At 46.0% G+C, this 22,963-nt stretch overlaps 1 protein-coding gene across 1 annotated transcript in view; it reads left to right on the top strand.

The window, feature by feature from the left end:
• The window catches only part of LOC118705740 (sine oculis binding protein homolog), a 162,206-nt gene that overhangs the window by 81,423 nt on the left and 57,820 nt on the right, over nucleotides 1-22,963 (top strand). Inside the window, exon 5 of the mRNA XM_045572786.1 lies at nucleotides 14,686-14,781. Within this exon, the coding sequence (XP_045428742.1) occupies nucleotides 14,686-14,781 (96 nt within the window). The remainder of the gene's footprint in view (nucleotides 1-14,685; nucleotides 14,782-22,963) is intronic.

Raw genomic sequence — 22,963 nt, 5'->3', positions numbered from 1 at the left:
CCTTCATCTCAGGCAAAGCAGACCGTGCCAAGCCTTTTTGCTGGGAAGTAACATTGGTCTGGTCCTTGTAGATAAATCTTCCAGGGGAACATCTTTCAGGATCAGGAAAAAAAGGAAGTGAGTGATAGAGAGTAATTGTGTTGCTCACTCACCTCTTGGAATCTGTCTTGAATCTCCTTGTATCCTTTAGCCTATAAAACCCACCAAGAGATTTTTTTGAAAAAAAAATTTTTTTTTTTTTTTACTTCAATGTTTACTGCCTAAACTTTGAATCATCGCCTCCTTTGGCTTTACTGAAGAATTAATATTTGTTTGAAAGCATACAGTATTTCTGACCAAAAGATATCAGTGGACACCTAGCTCAGACTCTTTTCTTGAGCGAGGTCATCGGTGTTACGTGGCATGTACAACCACTCTCATTCAACCAAGTATGGGTAGCAAGCAGTAGCCCCACTTCACAGATGGGAAACAAAGTCACTGGCAGTAGCTTCCTTTCATCTGTCCTTCAACTTCTCAGCCACCAGTCTGGGAGATAGACTCCTCTACCCACGAGTCCTGCAACAGGGTATGTCCCTTGGACAAGAGTGGTTGGTGTGGTTTAAAAAAAAAAATCTATATATCTATATCTATATCTGTATATGTATATGTATATATATATTTTATTGATTTTTACAGAGAGGAAGGGAGTGGGATAGAGAGAAACATCAATGAGAGAGAAACATCAATCAGCTGCCTCCTGCACACCCACTACTGGGGATGCGCTTGCAACCAAGGTCCATGCCCTTGACCGGCATCGAGCCTGGGACCCTTGAGTCCGCAGCCGATACTCTATTCACTGAGCCAAATTGGTAAGGGCAATCGGTCTGTTTTTGATGAAGGTCACCTACGTGTAATAACAGTGCTATTAGAATCCATAACAGTTGCAAATAAGTAATTATCTCAACTCTCTACATCAGTGTTTCCCAAACTTCTCTCATGATGAGAATCACCTGGTGGAGTTGTTAAAATACAGATTCCTGAATCCCAACTAAGAAGTGCTAAACTAGAATTTTTGGGAACATATAGGTAAAATTGTATACTTAAGCTTAGAGCACTAGTTAAGTATACAATTTTACCTACTATATGAGAGAAGTTTGGGAAACACTGCTCTACATGGACCTCATTTCTATTATCTGCAGACATTCCCCCCAACATGTGAACCAATGACCTTTGTGCAATAGAAAGTGTGATGTGTGTGTGTGTGTGTGTGTGCGCGTGCTTACATTTTTCATGAATGCTAAAGGTTCACTGCTCCTGACTGTATCTACAACACAGAGCACTGCGCGGCTCTGTGAGCTATGCCACCTCTTCTGCCCCATAGACCCTGGGAATTCTTTGCCTGTGAGGGAACCCTGAGGATGACGGTGCTTTGGGGTTTTAGCATTGTCCTTGGTCAGTGTGGGTGTGGTGGAGGGAGATGTCCACCACAGGGGAAAGAGCAGGTGGAAGGTAGACCCTGCCATGTTCATGTGGACGTCTGAGTGGGAAGGGAGACAGCTGGGCTAGCGGGTGCTCAGAGAAAGGTGGGAGCGATGTGTTCTGGAAAGATCCAGGACAGGAGATGGTAGGAACGTTGAGTTGCCCGGGGAATCTGACAGACCATCACGCTGGCCCTGTTGGAATCTTCATTCCAGAGGAGAATATGCCTGCATTTTAGCAAATTCCCTGCAGAGCGGGACTGGCCCCGGAGCCTTGGAGGGCGCCCTTGGCCAGTTAGGGGCCTCAGAGCGCCCCCTGAAGCCCTGGCTTTGGATGCACATCATCACCTTGCAGGGGTGGTGAGTCACCTGGAGCTCGGCTCTCATTCACCCAGAAATTGGTTATTTTCACACAGACTGTGACTGAGGAACATGATTACACACCTGTCACCACATGACGGGAAAGAGAGCTGTCTGTGAGCTGAGGAACGGGCGTGCTTCCACCCGGTCTCCGTGGAGTCTCCTTCATCAAAGATGTCATTTTTCATTTTTTACCTCGAAACACGACAGACATTACGGCTACGGCCTTGTCTGTATCATTTAGAGGAATTGCTGCCACAGATGCTAATCTAAGCTAATACGATTTTGTTTTGATTATATCTCTGTAGACCTTGGGTCCCAGAGCACAGGCGGCGGGACATGGTATGAAGAAGCGCGTGTGGCACCTGTAGAGCAGCTTCCTGTGACAGAGCAAGGGGTGGGGAGAAATAGAGATGAGAACGCTTCACACAGGAGGACGATTTAAGATGAAATAAATCTTTAAAATAGAAGAAAGCCGTCTGTGAATGCACAGGTGACTGAGGGAGGGGATTCTCATTCATGGAGAAGAGATCGCCCAGTGACTCCGAGTCCTAAAGGAGAGATGATGTGTCAGAAATGGGGACGAACACAATAAAAGCAACAAAACTCAAAGGCAACAGTTTTGAGCTGCATGCTAAAACCAACAAGGACTTAATAGATGCTGCAACACTTAGTTTTTACAAAAAGCCCTAGCCTTTCCAATAAAAATATAATATGCACTCATTTGCACATGTGCTGAAAATGGTGAGCCAACTGCAGTGCTAGATTGTTTGGAGATGCACCCCTCCTCCCCCCCCCCCCCCCCCCATCTGGTCTGCACCTGTCTGGTTCTGCCGTTCAGCTTGGGAAGAGCCTGGGTCACAGTGTGTGCGTACCCAAGCCTTGCTGAGCACTTCAGTCGGCAAGCGACATGGGTATCCTCTGTCACTCCATAAGAAACGAGGTTGACACGTGGTTAAGTTCGTAGCTGGGAAATAAAGAATGAAGGGATATGGCATGAATGGTAATGAAGGTAACCAACGGTAAAACCTTGGCTAAGTTACAGGGACCTCCGTGTCCGCATCTTCACATCCAACAGTTCAACTGAGAATTGAAAATTCGGGGGAAAGAGTCATGTAGTTGTGAATGTGTACTAGGTAGTGAATATGTGCAGGTTTTCCCTTTGTCATTATTGTCTAAAAAACACAGTATAACAGCCATTTCCATGACATGTATAGCATCAGATCTTGTAAGTAACCTAGAGCTGATCGAAAGCACATGGGAGGGGGGTGTGTAGTTTATATGCAAATACCATGCCATTTTGTATAAGGGACTTAAGCATCTGCAGAGTTTTGGTATCTGCAGGGGGTCCTGGAACTCACAGGGACAATGAGCCGTGACTTCTTTCTCTGCCTTCTAGCAATCTCCATGGTTCTCGTGGCTCATGGTCAGCCACGATGCTTCTGTTGATGGTGCCGCAGTGGAAGGGCCAGTGTGGGGCGGGGGTTGAGCCTGTGCCTGGTGTCACCACACGCGTGTTCAGAGCCCAGCTTTGCCATTCATTTATAAGCTCTTTTTTAGCTTTGGACAAGTTACTTAACTTCCCTACACTTCAGATTCCTTGAAGGCAAAATGGAGGTGGGAATGGTAGCACAGACCTGGAAAGATTTGGAGAGCTTTAACGTCACGTTGTCAAGGGACTTCTATACTGAGTTCTCTTCCCTCTGGGTGACAGCTCTGTGAGGCAGGCATTGAGCTGGAAGTTTCTGGAAGTGGTGATAGTCTCTCCAGTCGGGTCCAGTCTGTGGTTCAAGAACCTCCTTCCAGTGTGGCTCCCAGGTAGCTCGGAGCTAGAACTGCCCTGGGCAGTGAGATAGCGGGGTTTGGAGGAATGGGCTCCATTGGGAATGTTGGTAACCAGAAAGGCTGGGTGAGGGAGGCTACGTGTCCTCTGATACCTTTTGGCCAGAAATACTGTATGTGTTCAAACAAATATTAAATCTTCAGTAAAGTCAAAGGAGGTGATGATTCAAATTTGGAGCAAATAGGAAGGGAGGGGCTGCTCACTGTGCAGGGAAAAACCACACCTTGTTCCCAGTTTTACACTAAAAAGCGAGATGATGTGGAAACTCGGATTACTTTTTGTCTTTTGTCACCTGGATTTCAATTCTATAAGATATATACCTCCTGGAAATGTAATAATAATAGTGGTAACAATGGTAACAATGAGACAGAGGAGCAACTTTTAGATGAGGTTATCATCTAAAAATGGACCTTAAACCGATTCTCAGCTGTTGGCTTCGACAGACGCTTCTCTGAGCACCCAATTCTGCTCCAGCGATTACCCTCTATTTAAACACGCCACACTCCCACCTTTTATTACCTCCATTCATCATCGGGCAGAATGGCTGGGATTTAAAGTTAAGACTCCGGAGAGAGCCATTTGAGCAGAGGCTGTTATTTCTGACGCCCCTTTGCTGCTATCTTTGCACTCGGCTCCTCAGACAGGCTGATTGGTCCCGGGTTTAGGCAATTTAGACTTTGCTCTTCGAAGCCCCTGTTAACAGGTCAGGTGCACATGGATTGTCATTGAAGTTGTCAGGAGGACCATCCTGTTCGGAGGCACACTTCCCCTCACCCAGGGACAGGGGGAAACAGAGGTGTCTCCCTGTCTTTCTCCTTCGCCTGCTTCCTCTGGCATCAATCACAGCCTCACCCCGCGTTGGTCAGGACACTCGTGTGGACAGTGCACACAGTCGGGATTTTACTCCTGGTCCTGGTCTTCTTCATGTTCAGGCCAATTTTAGATCTTTACAGACATTGAATAACTCTCACTTCCATTTCTTACGGAAGAAGTCTTATCATTAAGATGAATTGTATATGGGGCGCCATTGTAGGATGTTGACTATAAAACTGTCCCAGGCCAGAGTAGTGACCCTCTTGTGGTGTCCAGAGTGGAGGACTAGGGTGACCGGTCCAAAGTGATGTCAGTGAGCAAGCTCCAGCCAGGCCAACTGTACAGGCCAGAGGGCCCAGGGCAGGACAAGAGTCAGGGTGAAAGTCCAGAGCTGGGGATGGTGTGGAAGTGGGCTCGAACTGGAGCTGGTCGGGAACCAGTGACAGGAGTACAGGGGGATTACTGAGAGCACATTGAGGCACCTGTAAGCCCACTCTGTAGGTTGATGGGCACTCAGAGATGGGGTGGACTGAAGTTTAGTCTATGAATCATCCAGAGAGAATGTAGGCAGCACTGCTGTACCCAGACCCTGTTTATGGCATTTCTGTAGTTGCTGGTGGGAGTAAAGAAAGCTAAGTTGGGCAGAGGAGGGAACCTTTCTTACAGATAACAATTGTGACATCATGGTCTTTGAAAAGGATTGCAGCTAATTCAGAGCTTAGAGTCCTTGACCTCAGAATTAGAAGCTAATTCAGGGACACCCCTTGTTTTAGTCTGTCCATGGCCATCATCAGTGGGGTATGCCCTTTGAGTCATTTCTTCTGTACGTAGGGGTGTGAGTTGTGCACCAGTTCTGCACATCCTCTCCCATGTTCCAATGTCTGTCTCCTCTTTGCCAAGACCTGTACGTGTAGGATATGGCAGGCCATGAGGAAGGGTGACCGGGACACACAGCAGGCTAACTCTCCCGGGAAGACTGTGACCCAAGTCTCACTGGCCTGATCAGGTTGCATCACTGCTGCTCTGTCTCTGTTTCTAGGAGTGGAGGGGGTAGCGGTATTGAGCAGAGGCTGGTGAACTGGCCTCCGCATCTGCATCCCCGCACTGTCCAGCTAGGCAAGTCCGCAGACGCAGTCTCATCCATTTGTCCAAGAGTCTCCACAGCTTCAATGAACCGAATCATGTTAACCAAAGCCACAGTCCCATTTATGTATCAGAGAGCAAAGACTTGATGAGCTAAGACACACAGGCATCCTTTATAGTCTGTACAGCATCATTTATGGTATCAATGAAAATGATATAATATTGATAATGCTATTAGAAATTCGCCAAGGACATTGTGATAAAGGATCTGAATTGCTGAGTGAGCTGTGTAAGCATGTCCTTCTGGAATTGATGGACTCAGGTATCCGAGGTTACTTAACAAGAATCAGGTTAAAGAGGCCTGGTTTGTTTTATGAATTAATTTTATAAAATTTGAAGTACCATCTCCCTTAGGCTGTGCTAGAGACCTGCTGACTCATGCTCACTCTGGCCTCTCTTTTCCTAGGTCCTCGCAGACCACCTTGCCCCCTTCAGTTTTATTTGCCATTAAATACCCTCCTTTCTCCATTTCCTTGCTGTATTCACTCTTGGAATGCTAAAACCAAGGAATTATGAAAACCTACCTTCATTAATAACACATTTTAAAATTAATGACATTAGTATTTTCAAGTTATTCCACATTTATTTATCATTCTTCCCACTAGCAGGGTTTAGAGAGAGGACTCTGGAGGCAGACAGCTTGAGTTCGAATGCTGGTTCCACTACTTTCTAGCTGTGTGACTTTGCATAAATAACAGTCTCTCTTCGGAGGTCCAATTCGCTCATACGCAAATGGAGGCTAGTACCTACCTCATCAGTTCCAATTTTGGTTTTGGTATTTGTATGGGTGAGTGTTAAAGGGGTTGAAACATATACAGCACTTAGAATGGTGTCTGATGTATACACGTAAGAGCTGCAGGAATGTTAGCTGTTACTCTGAGTTCCTGAAAATATCCAGAGCAGTTTCTTCATCTGGTTCTAGTGTGTTTCCTATTCCCCTGGGAGACTGGGTTGCTTGGGGGAGACTTCCTGTGGGTAGTAAATCGCCTCCATGACATCTGGATCCTCCCCTCGCCTTGCAGATGGGTCCTTTCCTAGCCTTGCAGCCCCTGCCTGTTTCACATCATCTCTAATTTCTCAGGCTCATCACGAGGCCTGTGCACACAGACACGAGTCCAGTCCCTTCTGCCTCGTGATGGCAGGGAAAGGGAACAAAAGGGCCACCTGAAATGCCTAGATTAGGCCAATTATTGGAGCATTTTATAGGCGCCAGCCAGTAGCAGAGTGGAATCATCTGCATTTCCCTGCCTTTTGTTTCCCTCACGGGTCCCTGGGTAATAGATGCAAATGAATAGTAAAAAAAAAAAAAAAAAAAAAAGCAAAAGGCAGGCGGTGGACAGAGGCAGGAGGTGGGGAAGGGGTGTTCTCAAGTAGCCTGGATAATCCACCATGGATCAAGGGTCCTGGGATAATCAGGAGCTGCCTGGGATGTGATGGCCGTGGGCGTGGCTTTCGCAGAGAGAGAAGAGAAATGACCTGGACTGCGTGCTCTGGCTGCTAGGCCTTACCTGTGGACCCTTTGGAAAAAAAACACACAAAAAAAACCCAGTTCTTCCCGCAAACAAAGACACTGGGCTGACCTGACAAAGAGCAGTGCCAGATACATCCAGGAGGGCCACCTGTCTAATAAAGGAGAAGATAGATTAGGAAAAAGGAGAAGCAGAAACAAGGATTTTTCAGGTCCGCTTAGCAACGGCTCCGATGATTCCAGGCACAGCTGGAATGTGCTGGGAGGAGCATGATGGATTTCGGTCCGCGAGGTGGCTGTAATTCAGGCTGATGTGGGATCTGCCACCGTAACTGTCACGCAGTCCATTAGGGCCCCTGAGTGAGGGAAGCCATTCATCAGGCCCGGGATCAGCCTGCCGCCCCACAGGCCCACAGCGCCCTGACATCGTTTAGGAGATGCTCACGGAGGCTGTAAACATGATTCGATTCCCATTATCTTCATGTTGCATAGTCGTTGCCATTATTCTTTGAAGACACCAACTTGGATATTAAAAATTTATGATATATATAAAGGTTTGCAGGGAGTGGGGGGAAAAAATAGCTGCCGTCAATCAGTCCTCACCATCCATCAGAGACGGGTGAGCTGTCAGAGGAGCCACGAGGGGTGTGGAGAACCCCTCTGCCGGCCGGGCGGGGCGGATGGAGAGAGAACATCACTGGGGAAGCAGCTTCCCCCTGGGCCCGCAGGCAGCGTGGACCTTCAAATACATTTTGTTACAGAGTAAAACAGCATCACTGCAGGAACCCCGTAGCCAGTCTTCAAGGACGAGCTATTGAAAGGGTGGGCAAGGCCTCCTGGTGCAACGATTAGCAGTGACGTGAATCTGAGCAGATGCCTGGGTCCGCACGTTCGTGTGTCTGGGTGCCTGGGGTACCTCCAGCGTAGGGAACGGGATGCTGGGTGGGAGTCCTCTGTCCAGGAGAAGGGCCTCTACCCACGCTGCGTGCACATGCAGTCCTGTCCCCGGAGCCCTGCCTCTCTTCGACCTGTGCAGCCACCTGGATATTTGCATTCAGGCAATTCATAATTAAGAAGTATTCATTTTGGAAGTAGGCAGCTCACAGGGAGAGAAACAAAACACTCCTGAGCCCGCCCCTGGCTTTCAGAGGAGCAAAGTGTTGAAGAACCCATTTAACACGTATGTACAGGAATGTTGGTTACGCGGTGTGCTCTGCTGAGCATGGGGCTTCATCCGTAAGGCGTGGTCTCTGCCTTCAAGCAGTGTCCAGTCTGGCAGGGCAGATCAGACATGAGTCACAACCAGACCAGGATGAGCTACCCCAGGAGACCCAGACTAACTGGGCCACTATTTTATTTAAAATATATTTTATTGATTTTTTTTTACGGAGAGGAAAGTAGAGGGACAGAGAGTTAGAAATATCGATGAGAGAGAAACATTAATCTGCTGCCAAGGTACATGCCCTTGACTGGAATCGAACCTGGGACCTTTCAGTCCGCAGACCGATGCTCTATCTATCCATTGAGCCAAACCAGTTTCGGCTGACTGGGCCACTATTACCAGGTGAGATGCAGAAAGCAAGGCACCAGATTGGCTAATCTAGGAATGGACTTTCGGGGATGAGACAAAAAGCAGAGGTTAGATTTACCTTTGTTAGGCAAAGGTCAGGTTAGGGGGAAGCAGAAGAGAGAATCCTGCGGGACAAAAGGATTATTGGCCCACTATTGACTTGAGTACAATATCTGCAGTGAGGTTAAGACCCTTGGGGGTAACCAAATGGGAAGGATGGGTGTTGGGCAGAAGTGCATGGGACAGTCAGTGCAGGTCCAGCTGTGAGACAGGTGTGATCAGTCCCTGGCAGAGGCCTGCTGAGTCTCAGGTATGAAAACAACTCCTGAGGTTCAGGGGGCAGAACACTTACTTTTGGGGACTGAAGTGCAAGGCAGAATGCCTACTTGCTAGGGTTAAAGGATAGGAACCCATTCATTCATTTACTCATCATTTAAGGGGCCCTCATAATATGCCAGGAACTAGATGAGGCTCTAGAGATTTGCAGCTGCGTAGAACACAGTTCCTGCACTCACGGACCCCACAGATTTCTGGGGAAGGCAAACATAGGTGGTCCTAAGACGGTGTGATGGATGGAATGGTTATAGACAGGGACAGGGGCACAGGAGGAAGGGGTCTTGAATGGCTTCCTAGAGGCGCTGCAGTCTGAACTAAGGCTTGAAGGACGCATATGAATTTTCCAGAAGTGAGGAAGAGAGGTGGAATCTGGTTTTACCCTCAGAAAATGAGGTAAAGGACAGGAACGCAATTGAAGTGAACTGGGACATTAGTCATGAGGAGTTGGACTACCAAGATGAGAATAACTGGGCAATGACTCACGTGGGCACAGAGCTACTCTGCAGGCTTCTGCATGCTATTCCAGCCCGGGGAACGTCACTGAGGGGCAGAGAAACATGGGCTGACCTATGTCACATTCACAACATACTGAAAGGCTGCACCTGACAGCTGCTGTGTATTCCTCTCTGAGCCTCCCCAAGAGAATGTGCATAGGCATTTCATCAGGGAAGGATAGGCCAGACATGGGATATCATAACTCAATTCTAACAGTTTTCAGAAGTGGTATTCCCCCTGCTTTTATCTTGAATTTTGAAAAAGAAATTCTATTACTTTCGGTTCAAATAGTTATTTATAAAGTGTAATAACCCCCCCCACCCCCCCCACCCCCCCCCCCGCCCCACCACCCCAGAACTAGTTGTCTCTAAACTTATTCCCACGACACTGAGATGTACTATTTTTGAGGCTCCCAAGTCTGGGAGCAACACCACATGTGTGAGCTGCCATGAGCCGCATCTGCCGCAGCCTTGGAAGGCTGAGCTTGGAGGCTCTGCAGAGCTCGCCCAGCTCTCCTGCCAGCCAGAACCTCTCCTTGTTTCCAAAGGAAATTCTGGAATCACGACAACACAGAGGTGCAGACTCCTGTTCACCGCAGGGAGGTGGCGACTCTGTAGCCTGATGACCGTTAGACTGAAATGGCAACGGTGTTCACCTTTCCCTGGGGTCAGAAACAGCTCCCTTTTCTGGGGTGGGCGGGTGAAGCTGTGTTTAGAAGGTCCCGCCTTGTCTAGAGGAGTCTTCCTGAGGAGAAGGACTGTTGCTCTTGCTTGAATAGGCACAAGGCACCCAGACTTTGGCCCAAGGAAGAAGCAGGTTCTTTGAAAGAGCACGAAAGATTGGTGCGGGGAAGATTAAAAGTAAAAGAGTGAGTTAGTGATGACTCACAGGGAAAGAGGGGAGAAGACAAAGTCTGTTTAAGCCATGGATTTTTGAGGTAGAGAGGCAGTGAGTCTAAGTTGCTCACCTAACCTAGTATTTATTCAAATGCTACGCACAGCATGAGAACGGATGAATGGCTGTCAGCAAGATGGGGAAATCTCCTTGCAGTTTAATTTGAAGGCTTTTAATTTTTACTTCTATTTGATGGCAGAAGTAAAGATGTCTTAGAATAACAGAGCAAAAATGCACCTTTGGTCTGACAATCACATTTGTAAGTCAAAGGCAAAACGATAGTTTCCCATTTGCTTTTCCCCATGGTTGGCATACAAGTCCTAATATGTTAGGATGAGGCTGCTGAGAATAAGACACATGGAGAGAGTTAGTTCATTATGACCAGCTGGACATTTCTTATGTTAGGATGGGTCCTTCCAGAACAAAGTCAGACATCAACACGGTCTGGCCCAGTGGATCCCAAGAGCTGACAGTAGGGTAGTCTGCCCGAGACAGGCTATTAGAGAGGCATCGTCCGTAGAGAGTTTAGGAACACTAATAAGACAAGCTGAACGTCGACTGGCTTTATACTATTAACATGACCGGTGATTCTGAGCATCTTCAGGGCTCAAACACCCCTCTCTAAAGGGGTCATCAGCTCTCTCGGTCCCCTCACCTCCCACATGGCAGATCTTATTGTCTGCCAGCCCAAAAGGGACAGATGGAGAAGGTGGCCCTGGCTTCCCTGTATATGGGGTTCTAAAATGATTTGACATGGAGGGTAAGGAAGTTCCCTCAGATTTTGTCTACTACTGTCACCAAGTTGCTGCCGTGGAATGATGATGGAACTCACACCTGCAGAACACTTACTGCGTACCCAGCCGTGTCTCCACCATCCTCCCTCAGGAAGCTTCCAGTCTAGTGAAAGAGGCAAACATCCCACCAGCAGAAGGTGCACCAGTGCCTCGACCAAGAGAGGGCAGAGTGGAAACATGGGATTTGGTTCGAGAGGCCCAGGAAGTGTCTAGTAGTTCTTCTAAGATAATTCATTATACCAGAAACTAATAAACTAAACTAGTCAAGTCACTTCTTGAATCTTTAGGGTGAGACCCACCTCAGGGGCCACATCCTATCTCCTCCTAGTGTTGCGAGCAGGTCAATCCGGTGTGGTTAGAGAATGTTCTGAAGACTCTGCCAAGACCCTTCTCCTGATACCAGCCCCACCTGAACATCACCATCACCTGGGAGCTTTTTATTTAAAAACAAAAACAAAAACACCTACAAAAACACTCTGGACCAATTAAGTCAGGATCTTGGAAAGGTGAGGGGAGGTCAGGGACCAACATGTTAGAAAAACAATCAATCCAGATGATCCTAACATGCAGCCAGTATAAAGAACTACTGCCATACACACAAGAGATCAGTTTACTTTAGCCAGGTGAGAATAATAGAACATTTTACCATAAAAATCTTCAGGATGCACAGGGAGCCACTTTGGAGACAGGTGTGTGAGTGTGTGCATGCGCACACCCATGTGGGGTGGTCGTGCCTGTCTCCCTGCACGCCATGCGCTTTCCATCTCTGGCACGTGGTGGAAACATGTCCAGCGGCGTTCCCTGGGCCCTGGAGTCAGGTTGATTGTCAGAGGCAGAGCATGCCCAGGGCCCTGGGAGTTTGCTGCAGAGACAGATACAAGTCTCAATAAAGAAGCAAGTGTCCAGCGTTCTGTCTCCACTTCCAACCACCGCATACCCCCTTTCCTGTCTCTTCCGCTGCTGCTTTCCTTAACCTCCTGATCATGAGGCTTTATATGAAACCCATAGCCTTTTTGAGGAAGCACATGCAAGCCTTAGATTTGTTTTCTTCCTTTAAAACACATAAAAAGCCCTGTAAGCACCTTACATATAAGCAGAACGAATGTATTTTCCCCACTAATGTTGAAAATATCCCCAGGCATCTGGTGTGTATGAATGTGTATAGATAGTACATGCATAATAAACATATTCCACCTTATGAATATTTATACACAAGTTACATATATATTGAGTGTAGACGTATATATGTAAATAGTAGCCCTTGTAAACTATCTGCAAAGTGTGTTTCCAAGCATATGTATTCCAGTGCATCAGGAATATAATACACCTCCCACCAAACTTAGCATATTTTGAGGTGGCATTTTCTACAGAGTTGTTTATGGTAGGGTCTAGTTACAATCCTTGTATGGTTCCCCCCCCCCCCCCCCCCATCACCTAAATGTTAAGTATCGACTAAAAATAAGGCACTGGGCATGGTAGAGTAAGAAAGATAAGAAAGATGCCCTTGCCTTCGAAAGACCTGTGCCTCACAGAGTGGCTTACATTTCAGCTATGAGGAATCTGACATTGTCGTGCCCATCAGCATTTTACTGCCTTCTTACACCTGCCTTTGTGTATACACTCCACATTAACACAAGCCCCCTTTAAGGCGATGTGAAATCCTCATGGAGCTGCGAACTACCGGTAGTACCAATGCAGAGAGAAGGAACATCATTGGTTACTCTATCACATGCAGTTCAATCTTTTTTAAAAATATATATATTTTATTCATTTTTTACAGAGAGGAAGGGAGAGGGATAGAGAGTTAGAAACATCAATGAGAGAGAAACATTGATCAGCCACCTCCTGCACCCCCCCCCTCCACTGGGTATGTGCCCATAACCAAGGTACATGCCCTTGACCGGAACCAAACCTGGGACCCTTGAGTCCACAGGCCGATGCTCTATCCACTGAGGCAAACTGGTTTCATCTGTAGTCCAACCTTTTAACTGTGTTTTTATTTTACTCTGGGCGGCGGTGGTGGTGGTGGTGGGGTACCATACAAAGGAACTAAATCCCAGCGATATTAATCAACCTCAAAAATGAAACAAAACAGAGCCATTCTTCCCCCTCACAAACTTCTCAAAACCCACATATTACCGTCTATGACATAACACTTCCAAACTGAATCCAGTTCCCTCCCTGCCATGAGTAGCAGAAGCCTTTATTAAAAACAAGCTACCCATTCTCAATGGCACCGAATATGGATCCCTTTCTAGAAGGACAATCCCCGTCGGGCCCAGGAGCTCTGAGTGACACTTGTCAGCAGGAAGATTTCACTCCGTTAGGGGAGAAGCAACCCCTGGGCGCTGTCATTGCGGTGCCTCATTGTTTCCTCCGCCACCATCCATACATCACAACAGGTAGTTCTCAGCTGCTCCCTTGGTGCCAGACATACATTTTATCTAAAGAGACAGCAGACAGAACTACCTGCTGCTTCCTGTGCAGCTCTGCCTGTGTTTCTCTCCTCTTTCCTACTTCACTTGGGCTTTTAAAAACCAGCTGGCAGGGAGCCAGGATCTCATCATTTTAATGCAGTGCAAAATGGAATATGCATAATTATATGCAAGCCATATGTGAGGGAGACAGCTCAGCTGTGAATTTCAGGAGGCCAGGAAGGAGGGAACAGTTAGGGCTACGATGAGATGAGAGCAGAGCGGAGTGCAAGTGTCACCCAAATGAGTGATTTAATGAGTGTGCTGCAGCCACGCCTCCTTTCACCTACCTCTCCCTTCTCTTGGACTCCAAACCAGCACCCACCAGGGGGAGATTAGAAAGAGAAGACTGTATGCAAGCGGTGTTGCTGATGGGTTCTGTTCATGTCTCCATGTACACTTCAGCTTTCTTAATTAACAGCGTAGATCAAAATAACCAGTAACTTTTAATGCAGCTTCTTAATTAAATCCATTTTTTTACTGCATTTGATTGAAGAATCATTGTTCTTATGAGACCATTGCTCCTTTCGGATTTTTATTTAAAAATCAAGGGGAATCAGTTTATCTCTAATAGTATTACGATGCAAAATATAACTATGCCAATTGCTTTTCTTATGGCCTTGCTATCAGAATTTTTTTTTAAAGTGCATTATCTAGAGATTGCTTAAGCATGCCAAAAAAGTTTAAACACATATGTATGTCAGATAATCCTAAACGTACAATCAAAGTCAACGAAAGACTGTGAAGTGGTGGCAATTTCCAACAAAATTATTTTGTGTTGGTTTGCTTAGTATTTAAAAACGTTAAATAGTGCACCACAAGGAATTTGCATGTTCAAACAAAACTATGTAAAGAAAAATAAAGCCCAAATTTTGATATCAAAAAAGGCATACTGCGTGTTTAAACAAACTTCTTAATGATGTTGTTATTTCTGGATCCCGTTTGTTTAATGATCTGAGCTGTTATGCTTTTAGCTTTTTTTTTTTTTTCCTTCCATTATTTGTAAGTCCCTAAATAGGCCATTATATTTCCCTTCAGGCTAGAGATGAAGATGGACATGCTGAAAATTTCCCCCAGCAGCACTATGCTAAGGAAACTCCAAGGCTTGCCTTCAAGAATAACTGCGAACTACTTGTAAGAATAATATACTTACAACAAGTCTAGAATGTTACTTTAGCACAGTGAAAACAGTTTTTGAAAGGGTTTGTTCATTATTACATAATTTATGAAGTATTATAGTTTTTTTTTCTGTGTAGAGTTCTAAATGCTAATTCTGATATCACTGAATATTAATTATAAGATCTCAAGTTGTTTGCAAATCTTTTTATATCTGATTATAGAGCTTGGATGGCCCTGTCTTTTATTAGCTTGTTTTGTATAGCAGTTTATAAGCAGCCGTTTGGAGAATGGCTAGTAAAGTTAAAAATATAGAGAAATGCAGTTGATTACATGGAGCTTGGAAAAAAAACCAAAAACCAGTCCCACCCCCACCCTCCTCCTACTTCCTAATTGTACACTATTTTAGGAGACGACACGGTAATATTTTGTTCTGCGGGGAGAGATAGCGGGGTTGACATGCAGTACTCCCTCTAGCATTCAAGTATTCCTACAGCCTCTTGCCAAACTCAATCAGGCACTTTCGTCTCTCCTAAGCAGAAGTCAAAGCAGCGACAGGATGCGGGGATGTTTACAAGTCGTGAGAGAGAGAGGGTATCAGCTGTGACAGGGACTCCGTTCCAACGCAGGGTTAATTTGCTGTTCATTTTAGCATTTACAGCGAGAGACAAGATGAAAAGCAAGCAGGAATGCCTATTATATTTCTATTAAATGAATCTGTCGGGGCCTAATGTTTCTGATTAGCGTTTGAGAATGAGCACTCTGCAATGCGTTTTCTGTTTACCTAAAGTAAACAGAGAATGAATTGTCATTTATTTAGAGATGCGCATATTGCTTTGGAAAATGAAGCTTTATGAGGGATTGAACTATGCTGTCCCAAAAATGTTCTTTTCTTTTCAGTTGCATTGAAGCAACACATTTGCTCCCACTAAATGGAAACGCAGAGAGAGAGAGAGAGAGAGAGAGAGAGAACGAGGATGCCCGGTTGTTGCATTTCGAGGTAGTCTCTTATTCCTGTTCAGTTTTTTGGCAGAACACACTGCCGCTCTGCCAGGTCTCCGCATTAGGAAATCCCACATGGAACGGTGTTTGGACTCGGCTCTGATACCAAGTATTCATTAAACACAAAGTGTCCAAAGAGCAGGAGAAGAGAGGAAAACACAGTTTTTACCCAGGCCAGCCGCAGCAGTCAGATGCTGACAGCGAGACACTCCTTTCCCTGCCCCACCATCTGCGCGGCGACAATAGCACCCCTCATGCTTTGCATGGAGTCCCTGGACCAGCCACTCCGCAGGCACATTTGCTGCTTGTAAATGCAGTTTTTCCCCCTGAAAAGGGAGCTACCTTGTGTTTTATCTTAGGGCTCTTAAGCTCCCAGGCCTGCTAGCAGCATTACCTCTCTGGGAGAAACCCTTTACATATGGTTCTGTTTGAATGTCATCCGGCAGGAAACCAGAGGGGGCCATGGAGGCTGTGTTTTGGTGTCAGAATGTTTTGGGGAGTCACTTACTGCTTTTTGGATGCATTGTTACAAGTACTATGCCCTATTTGTTTTAGTTTTTTTTCTTTTTACTAGAAAAAATGAATGTGCCCGAGTCTCGGTGGTGGTCATTGTATACTAGAGGAAAAGCAAAACGTACATGTGAAGTGTCGTTCAGCTGTCTTTATGGGAAATATATGGTTAGCCCTTGCTGTGCTTAAGCACAACATTGTGTTGGCAGTAGTTTTGAGAGATTGGTACAATCTTAGCTCTCCTAAGCCACTGTTAGAAATGTTTTGTTTTGGTCAGCATATGATAAAAGAAAAAGGAGAAGAAGAAAAAAGGAAAAAACAAACAAATAAGTAAGTAAGTGTATGTCTCCAAGGATAAATCAGATTTTTTTTTTTTTTTTTTTTTTTAGCTGAAGAGAAGCAGTGGTTTTTGGCTGGTTAGGAGGCCCTGAGAAGCTTTGCTTCTATATGGAGGAGACCTGTTCGTTATTAAGAAAGAAATAGGAAGTCCTTGGAGTTTTCTTAGTGCAGCTCAGGGCAAATTCACGAGAGGAGATTGCAGGCTCGCTCCAAAGTGCTTTCTAAGCTTGAGGGTGGTTCTGCCGTCCTCACGGCAGCAAGAGCAGTGGGCAGTTTACAAAGTGGGAGGGACGAGTCCTGGGGGTGGCAATGGTTCTTAGGAAAAGCATTGAGGGCACAGGTGACTTCTAGGTGCCCAGGTGATCAGGAGCCCATGGGTGGAAGTCGAACCCTTTGCTCCAAATTTCAACACCAATGTTGGTCCTTTTACCATTATTGCCACATTCTTTTGGGACTAGGCCTTCTCATTTCCTCAATGAAAATGCTCATAACGATGGTGGGAGTTGGATGAAGAGTTAGAGAGGAGAACCTTCATCATATTATGAGCTCACACCTTCTCATCAGCCACTACTTTCTCAGTTCCAGAGAGCCAGCTGGGAGTAAGACCTGGCAGAGTCACAACATTAGCAGGGTCCTTGGAGGGAGAAGACTGTAGCTAGAAGAGAAATATTGAAAGGGTTTGGGGGAAGGAACTGAAGGCAACTGAGCCTATTCCCCAAGTGTTTAGGGCCAGTCCATAGAGCATCACTGCATTCAGAAAGAAGTTCCAACTATAGTCAAAGAACAGCATCAATGATGTGGTGTAATTTGATTGGAAAGAAAGCAGGTTCAGGAAGTCTGAAAGGGGAAGTAAGAGGAAGGAAACTCAGGGTGTGGGTGGAGTGGGGAGGAGAATCAGCCTGTCTTCCTCAGATTCAGATTCCCAAGACATTATCTAGACAAAGTCCGACTCTCTTGGCATTCTCTAAGGCTGTGAGGGAGGGGGTTCACAGAGGGAGAGGGAGGGACCCACAGCTGGGAGGTGAATAAAAATAGCACAGGGAAGAACTCTTTCTGGTCACTTACAGTGCCAGCAGAGGGAGAAGGTAACTATTTTAATTTCTTGGCCTTCTGGACATACTGGGAGATGTTGGGGAGGAGAGATGCTTAGGCAGTTCAAGGGGATGATTTCCATCTCATTTCCTGCAGGCAGATAGGTAGATGACAAGAACTGGACCAGTCCTTCTTCAGTGAACACAGATAGCTCTGTAGTAATACCGGGGGCAGTTAACAAGACATTATGGGGCATCTTCTGTGTATAAGGCACTACACCAGACCGTGCTTCTGGGAACACAAAATAGAAAAAGGCCCAGGCCCTGCCCTGAAGGAGCTCACAATTCAGTAGGAAGATGAGGCTCTACAGTCTTACAGTCATCAGGAACATGGACGCTCAGGTCTTTCTGAAAGTCAGAATTTTGTCCCAGCTAGACTTGACTTTACTCTACGTCACTCTGACAGGATGGCTTAAGGATCATGGGCACAAAGACTTAACATTTATGGCGCCACATCTGGCATCACATCACGTTGGATTTGTTTCACCCTTGGATTTCTCCGAGCTTCAGATCTTCACCTGTTCAATGTAATAATAAATGGTAGTAACCTCAGAGGTCGTTGTAAGGATTGAAAGTGATGGCATACTTCAAGTGCCTGGCACACCGTAACGTATTAGCTGCTATTATGATGATTCTTCTTATTCTCATGACTGTGATCATTACCCAGTAAGCTGTGCCCCAGGAGAGCACAGGCAAAGCTCTGGAGTCCACGGGAGGAAGAGATTACTTCCATATGCAGTAATAACAGACTTACCAAAGGGGATAGCTTTGATCTAGGCCTTACATGGGTTGGATTTTGATAGTCGGAGCAGGGGTATAAGGGGACAGGGGTTCCAGACAGAGGGAAATAGCATGGGGAAAGGCAAGGAGGTGGGAAAGTACAGGCCAGGTGACTCACACCTCACTTGGCATCTAGGTTGGCTGGAGGGTAGGATACTTGAAGGCTAAGTATCCTACAAGTATGGTGGTCCATTTGTAGGATACTTATGAATACAGTTGGCAGGTGGTCCATGTGCAGAGGTGTCAGTAACTGACCCCACGCTAGCAAGTCTGGACATAAGTAATTGTACTTCATGGAAACTCCTAGTACTTCTGTGGATTAAAAAAAAAATTATTATGGAATATGTCCAACATACACAAAAGTAGAATAGACAGTCATATGGTGAAGCCCATATACCTGTCATTCAGCTCCAACAATGATTAATTTTTATTGCTTCATCTATCCCTTTTCCCTCAACCCAACCTCCCTACCTCCTTTTATTCTGCTGGACTATTGCAAAGCCAAACTATTTGTTTGCTTGTTCTTCTGTAAACACTTTAGCACCCCACTTCCCTGTCTGGAAATAATTCATTGGGGGATTGGAGCTTTGGGACAATGTATACATAAAACAAAGTTGGTTACCCACTTTTCTTTTCCCTCCTGCTCAGCCCAACCTTGTAAGGCTGAGATAGTCAGATCCAGTTAAAAAAGCCCTTGTGTTGAAAAACATACCATGGTGCCAGTGAAGACTTGAGTCTTCTTCATGCTCAGGCCCCTGATTCTAAATGCATTTATTTAAAAACCAGAGGCCTAGTGCACGACATTCGTGCACTGGGTGTGTGTGGGGGGCTGGGGGGTCCCTCAGCCCAGACTGCTCCCTCTTGCAGTCCTGGACCCCTCAGGGGATAGCCAGCAGGCAGACATCCTCTGAGGAGTCCTTAGTGCTGCCAGGAGGTGGCAGAGACTCCCCCCCTGCCTCTGCATTGGCCAGTCCTAAGTTGGCTTCTGGCTGAGCAGTGCTCCCCCTGTGGGAGCGCACTGACCACCAGGGGGCAGCTCAGGCATTGAGCGTCTTTCCCCTGGTGGTCGTACGCAGGTTGGTCGATTTGCATATTAGCTTGTATTATACAGGGTAAGAGCAGCTGTTTTTGCAGCCCAGCCCAGCTCTCTGATGCAGCAATGAGGAGAAATTATGGCTCGCGGTCACACCCTAGCTGTTGTTAGAACTTTCCTGCTAGAGCACGGGGACATAATGGGAGCCTCCAAAAGGTGAGGGAAGCTGCCACATTTCACCCAAAACTTGATAAGCTTTTCAAAGTGGGCACAATTAACCAACACCCCCTCGGCCCCCTTACAGGAAGCCAGATTCATGTCCCAGCTCAACTTGAATGTGTACAGTTTCTTTGATGTTGCCGCTGAGGACCACTGGCACTGAGAATTCAAATTCCTGGTGACACCACTCGGCCTCCTGTCATAACATAAAGTGTCATATGACATATGCATAGATATAGTACTCTGTGTACCAGTTTCCTGACAGAGAAATAATAGTGAAAGCCCCCAAAGGGTAAAATGACCCAGAAAAACCCTTGAGTGTTCTAATGCCACTTCTTCAAAATAGACTCTCCCAGGCCAAAAACTGACTTCTGCCCCTGGGCCACAAAGTTTCAGTCTCACTGTACGTACACACCCACACATGGTATTTTGTGGCAGAGCCACAGTCAAGGGGCCAAAGAGCCACATGTGGCTCGTGAGCCGAGGTTTGCCGACCACTGGCCTAGCCCACCACTTTTCCTCTCATCCTCTAGTTCCCTTTAGTCGGGGGGCGATTGTGCACCTCCAGTTTTCTGAACTATGCTTGAGAAAAATAAAACTTTTTAGAAAGACATGGATCAACATGAGATTGAGCCAGGACATGTCCAATAAAGGTAGCACAGAAGGTAGACCATCTAGGCTTTAGCTCAGCGAGAGGGGTGGAGTCTGCATAAGCCATCCTGTCACCTGCTCATTCCTCAGCTTCCATCTGTGCCTTGTTTCACCTCACTCTCCAGCTGGGTCTGCTGCTTCTCTCTCTTTCTTTACAGCCTCTTGGCTCTCACAGTGGTGACGGTCTCGTGGTTCCAGAGCCTTCGTGTCTTATACAAAGACCCTCTGTACCACGGTAGACCATCTGCCTTCACCTCCCACCCATGCAATCCCCTTTTTAACTCGTTATTTTTAGTGTGTTTGGAGGAGAAGCCATCTGGGGGAGGACTAGAGTTCCCCAGCCTCTGCCCTGGTGAAAGGATTTTTCTTAAGGCCAGGGAGCCTGATTTGCTTGGCGATCCTGGTTCCTGGCATGGAGATCTTTGCCTTTCTAGTTTCATGGCCACTGCACAAAAATATCAGAGGCATCGTGGTTTGGGCTTCATGCTGGCTTCTCACACAGTGCACTGCAGTGGTTCGTAGAGCCAGAGAGAGGTGCCAGGGACCATGTGTTCTTCCAGGGGGACCCCATGGTATGATGGGTAAGAGTGGGTGCTTGATCCCAGCTCTGTAGATACACCAGTTTGCAACCTGAGCACGTTTCTTATCTGCTCTGAGCCCAGTGTCTTTATCAATAAAATGAGGATAAGTTACAGTATCTTTCTCCTGGATTCATTTTGAGGAGAAAGCAAGATCATGTCTATGAAGGACTTAGTATGCCTGGCATGCAATGAAGGTTTAGTAAGCAGTAGTCTTATTACTAATAAAATGGAGCTAGAAGGTGGCATTAATTTATTTGTAATCTTAGGCAGGTGCTGGGAGTACTTGCCTTTATTCTGTAACCAGAGTCTCTTCCTAACTGGTTTGGATAGAAGCCCATAGGCAATATTTTAATTTAGAATAAAGAGCTTCAGAGAAACCCCTGGCCATCCTCCCAGTTGCCTGTTTATGCTGAGGGTACTAGAGATGCTGTTGATTGGATAGCAGACGTTGCTGATTTGTGAGGTACCATGATGTTGGAATACTTTTCAAGAAGAATAAAAAAAAAATTCCAAGAAATAGTATGGTATTGGAGTGAAGAGCTTGGACTCTTGAGCCTGGCTGTTTGGTTCAAATTCAGGAATCTCTACCACTCCACCCACTGGCCATGAGACTTTGGGCAAGTCACTGGATCTCTCTGTGTCCTTATCTATAAAATGAGGACAGTTTTACCTATCTGATAGGATTGGTGTGAGCTCTAAATGAATTAATACCCATAGATACTTAGAATGGTATTTGGCAAACAGTTGGCACTCAATCAATGTTTCGATTATGATTATTTCTTCTAAGGTTGCTTACTTTCAAGCATAGTATAAACTACTGCTTGGCCAAATTTTCTAGCAATAGGTTATCTGAAAATCTTGAGTAGACATATTTACATGCAAATGCCACAGAATTTCCTTGTGGACAGTAAGTTGGACAAGATACATTATGCAGATAATTCTTTGAGCTGAAGCTTTTATATATATATAAAAGGCCAGTGCACAAATTCATGCATGGATGGGATCCTTCAGCCTGGCTGGTAATTGAGGCCTTTTTGGGGGGCCCCCTGGCCTGGGGGAAGGAGAATTTGGCTGGCCCCCTGGTCAGGGCCGATGGGGCTGGCTGGCCCAGGGGGTAGGCCTAGTGGAGGTAGACCAGCCAGGGGGAAGGGCCAAGGAAGGTTGGCTGTGGAAGCACACTGACCACCAGGGGGCAGCTCCTGTGTTGAGCATCTGCTCCCTGGTGGTCAGTGGGCATCCTGGTTGACCAGTTGTTCCAGTTGTTCAGTCATAATGCTCACTTAGACTTTTATATATTTAGATAAAACTCTCAAGGAAGACTCTCTACATGATCCAGGAACTCTTCATCTTACCCTACCATTTAATAGTAAAATATTTAATCTTAGAAATATGTAACTAAAAAAAATAAATGCAAAGGAAAGGTAAAAATGTAATTTATATGTGGAAGTATCTACAATAGCAAAGAGTTGTGCATCTGATGATCCTGTGAAGGGAAGAAGACAGGAAACCATCCTTTATGGGATGCCTCCAATGGGCTAGCACTGTGCCCAGTCTTTACAGGCTCTTTTGAGATTCTTTATTCTCCATAGCTTTGCTAAGTTGGTAGATATTGCTATTTTCATTCTACAAGTGTGGAATTAAAATTCAGAGGTGCTACTCTTTGCTCTGGAGGAGGGAGGAGAGGGTAATAGAGCTGAGGCTTGACCCACATCTCTGGCCTATTCTTAGGACAAGACAGACTCACTGCCACCTTCTTAGGGTGGCAGCCAGGTGTGATGCAGTGTTCCTCTCAGGGCTACCGAAGGGATTCAATCTATGGTTTGGGGAATGAATGAATTAAGAAATTAATTCAGAATCACATTTCCTAGCTTCCTTATAGTAACAACTCATTTGTAGAATTCTGAAGCTAGAGAGTATATCAGTGGGAATATTAGGAAGGGGAATTTATTCAGAAAGACATGCCAGTGTTTGAGGATTCCCAGTGCATAATACAT

This window comes from Pipistrellus kuhlii, unplaced genomic scaffold (assembly GCF_014108245.1).
Source record: "Pipistrellus kuhlii isolate mPipKuh1 unplaced genomic scaffold, mPipKuh1.p scaffold_m20_p_5, whole genome shotgun sequence".
Classification (NCBI taxonomy): domain Eukaryota; kingdom Metazoa; phylum Chordata; class Mammalia; order Chiroptera; family Vespertilionidae; genus Pipistrellus; species Pipistrellus kuhlii.
This window is presented reverse-complemented; position numbering and strand designations above follow the sequence as displayed.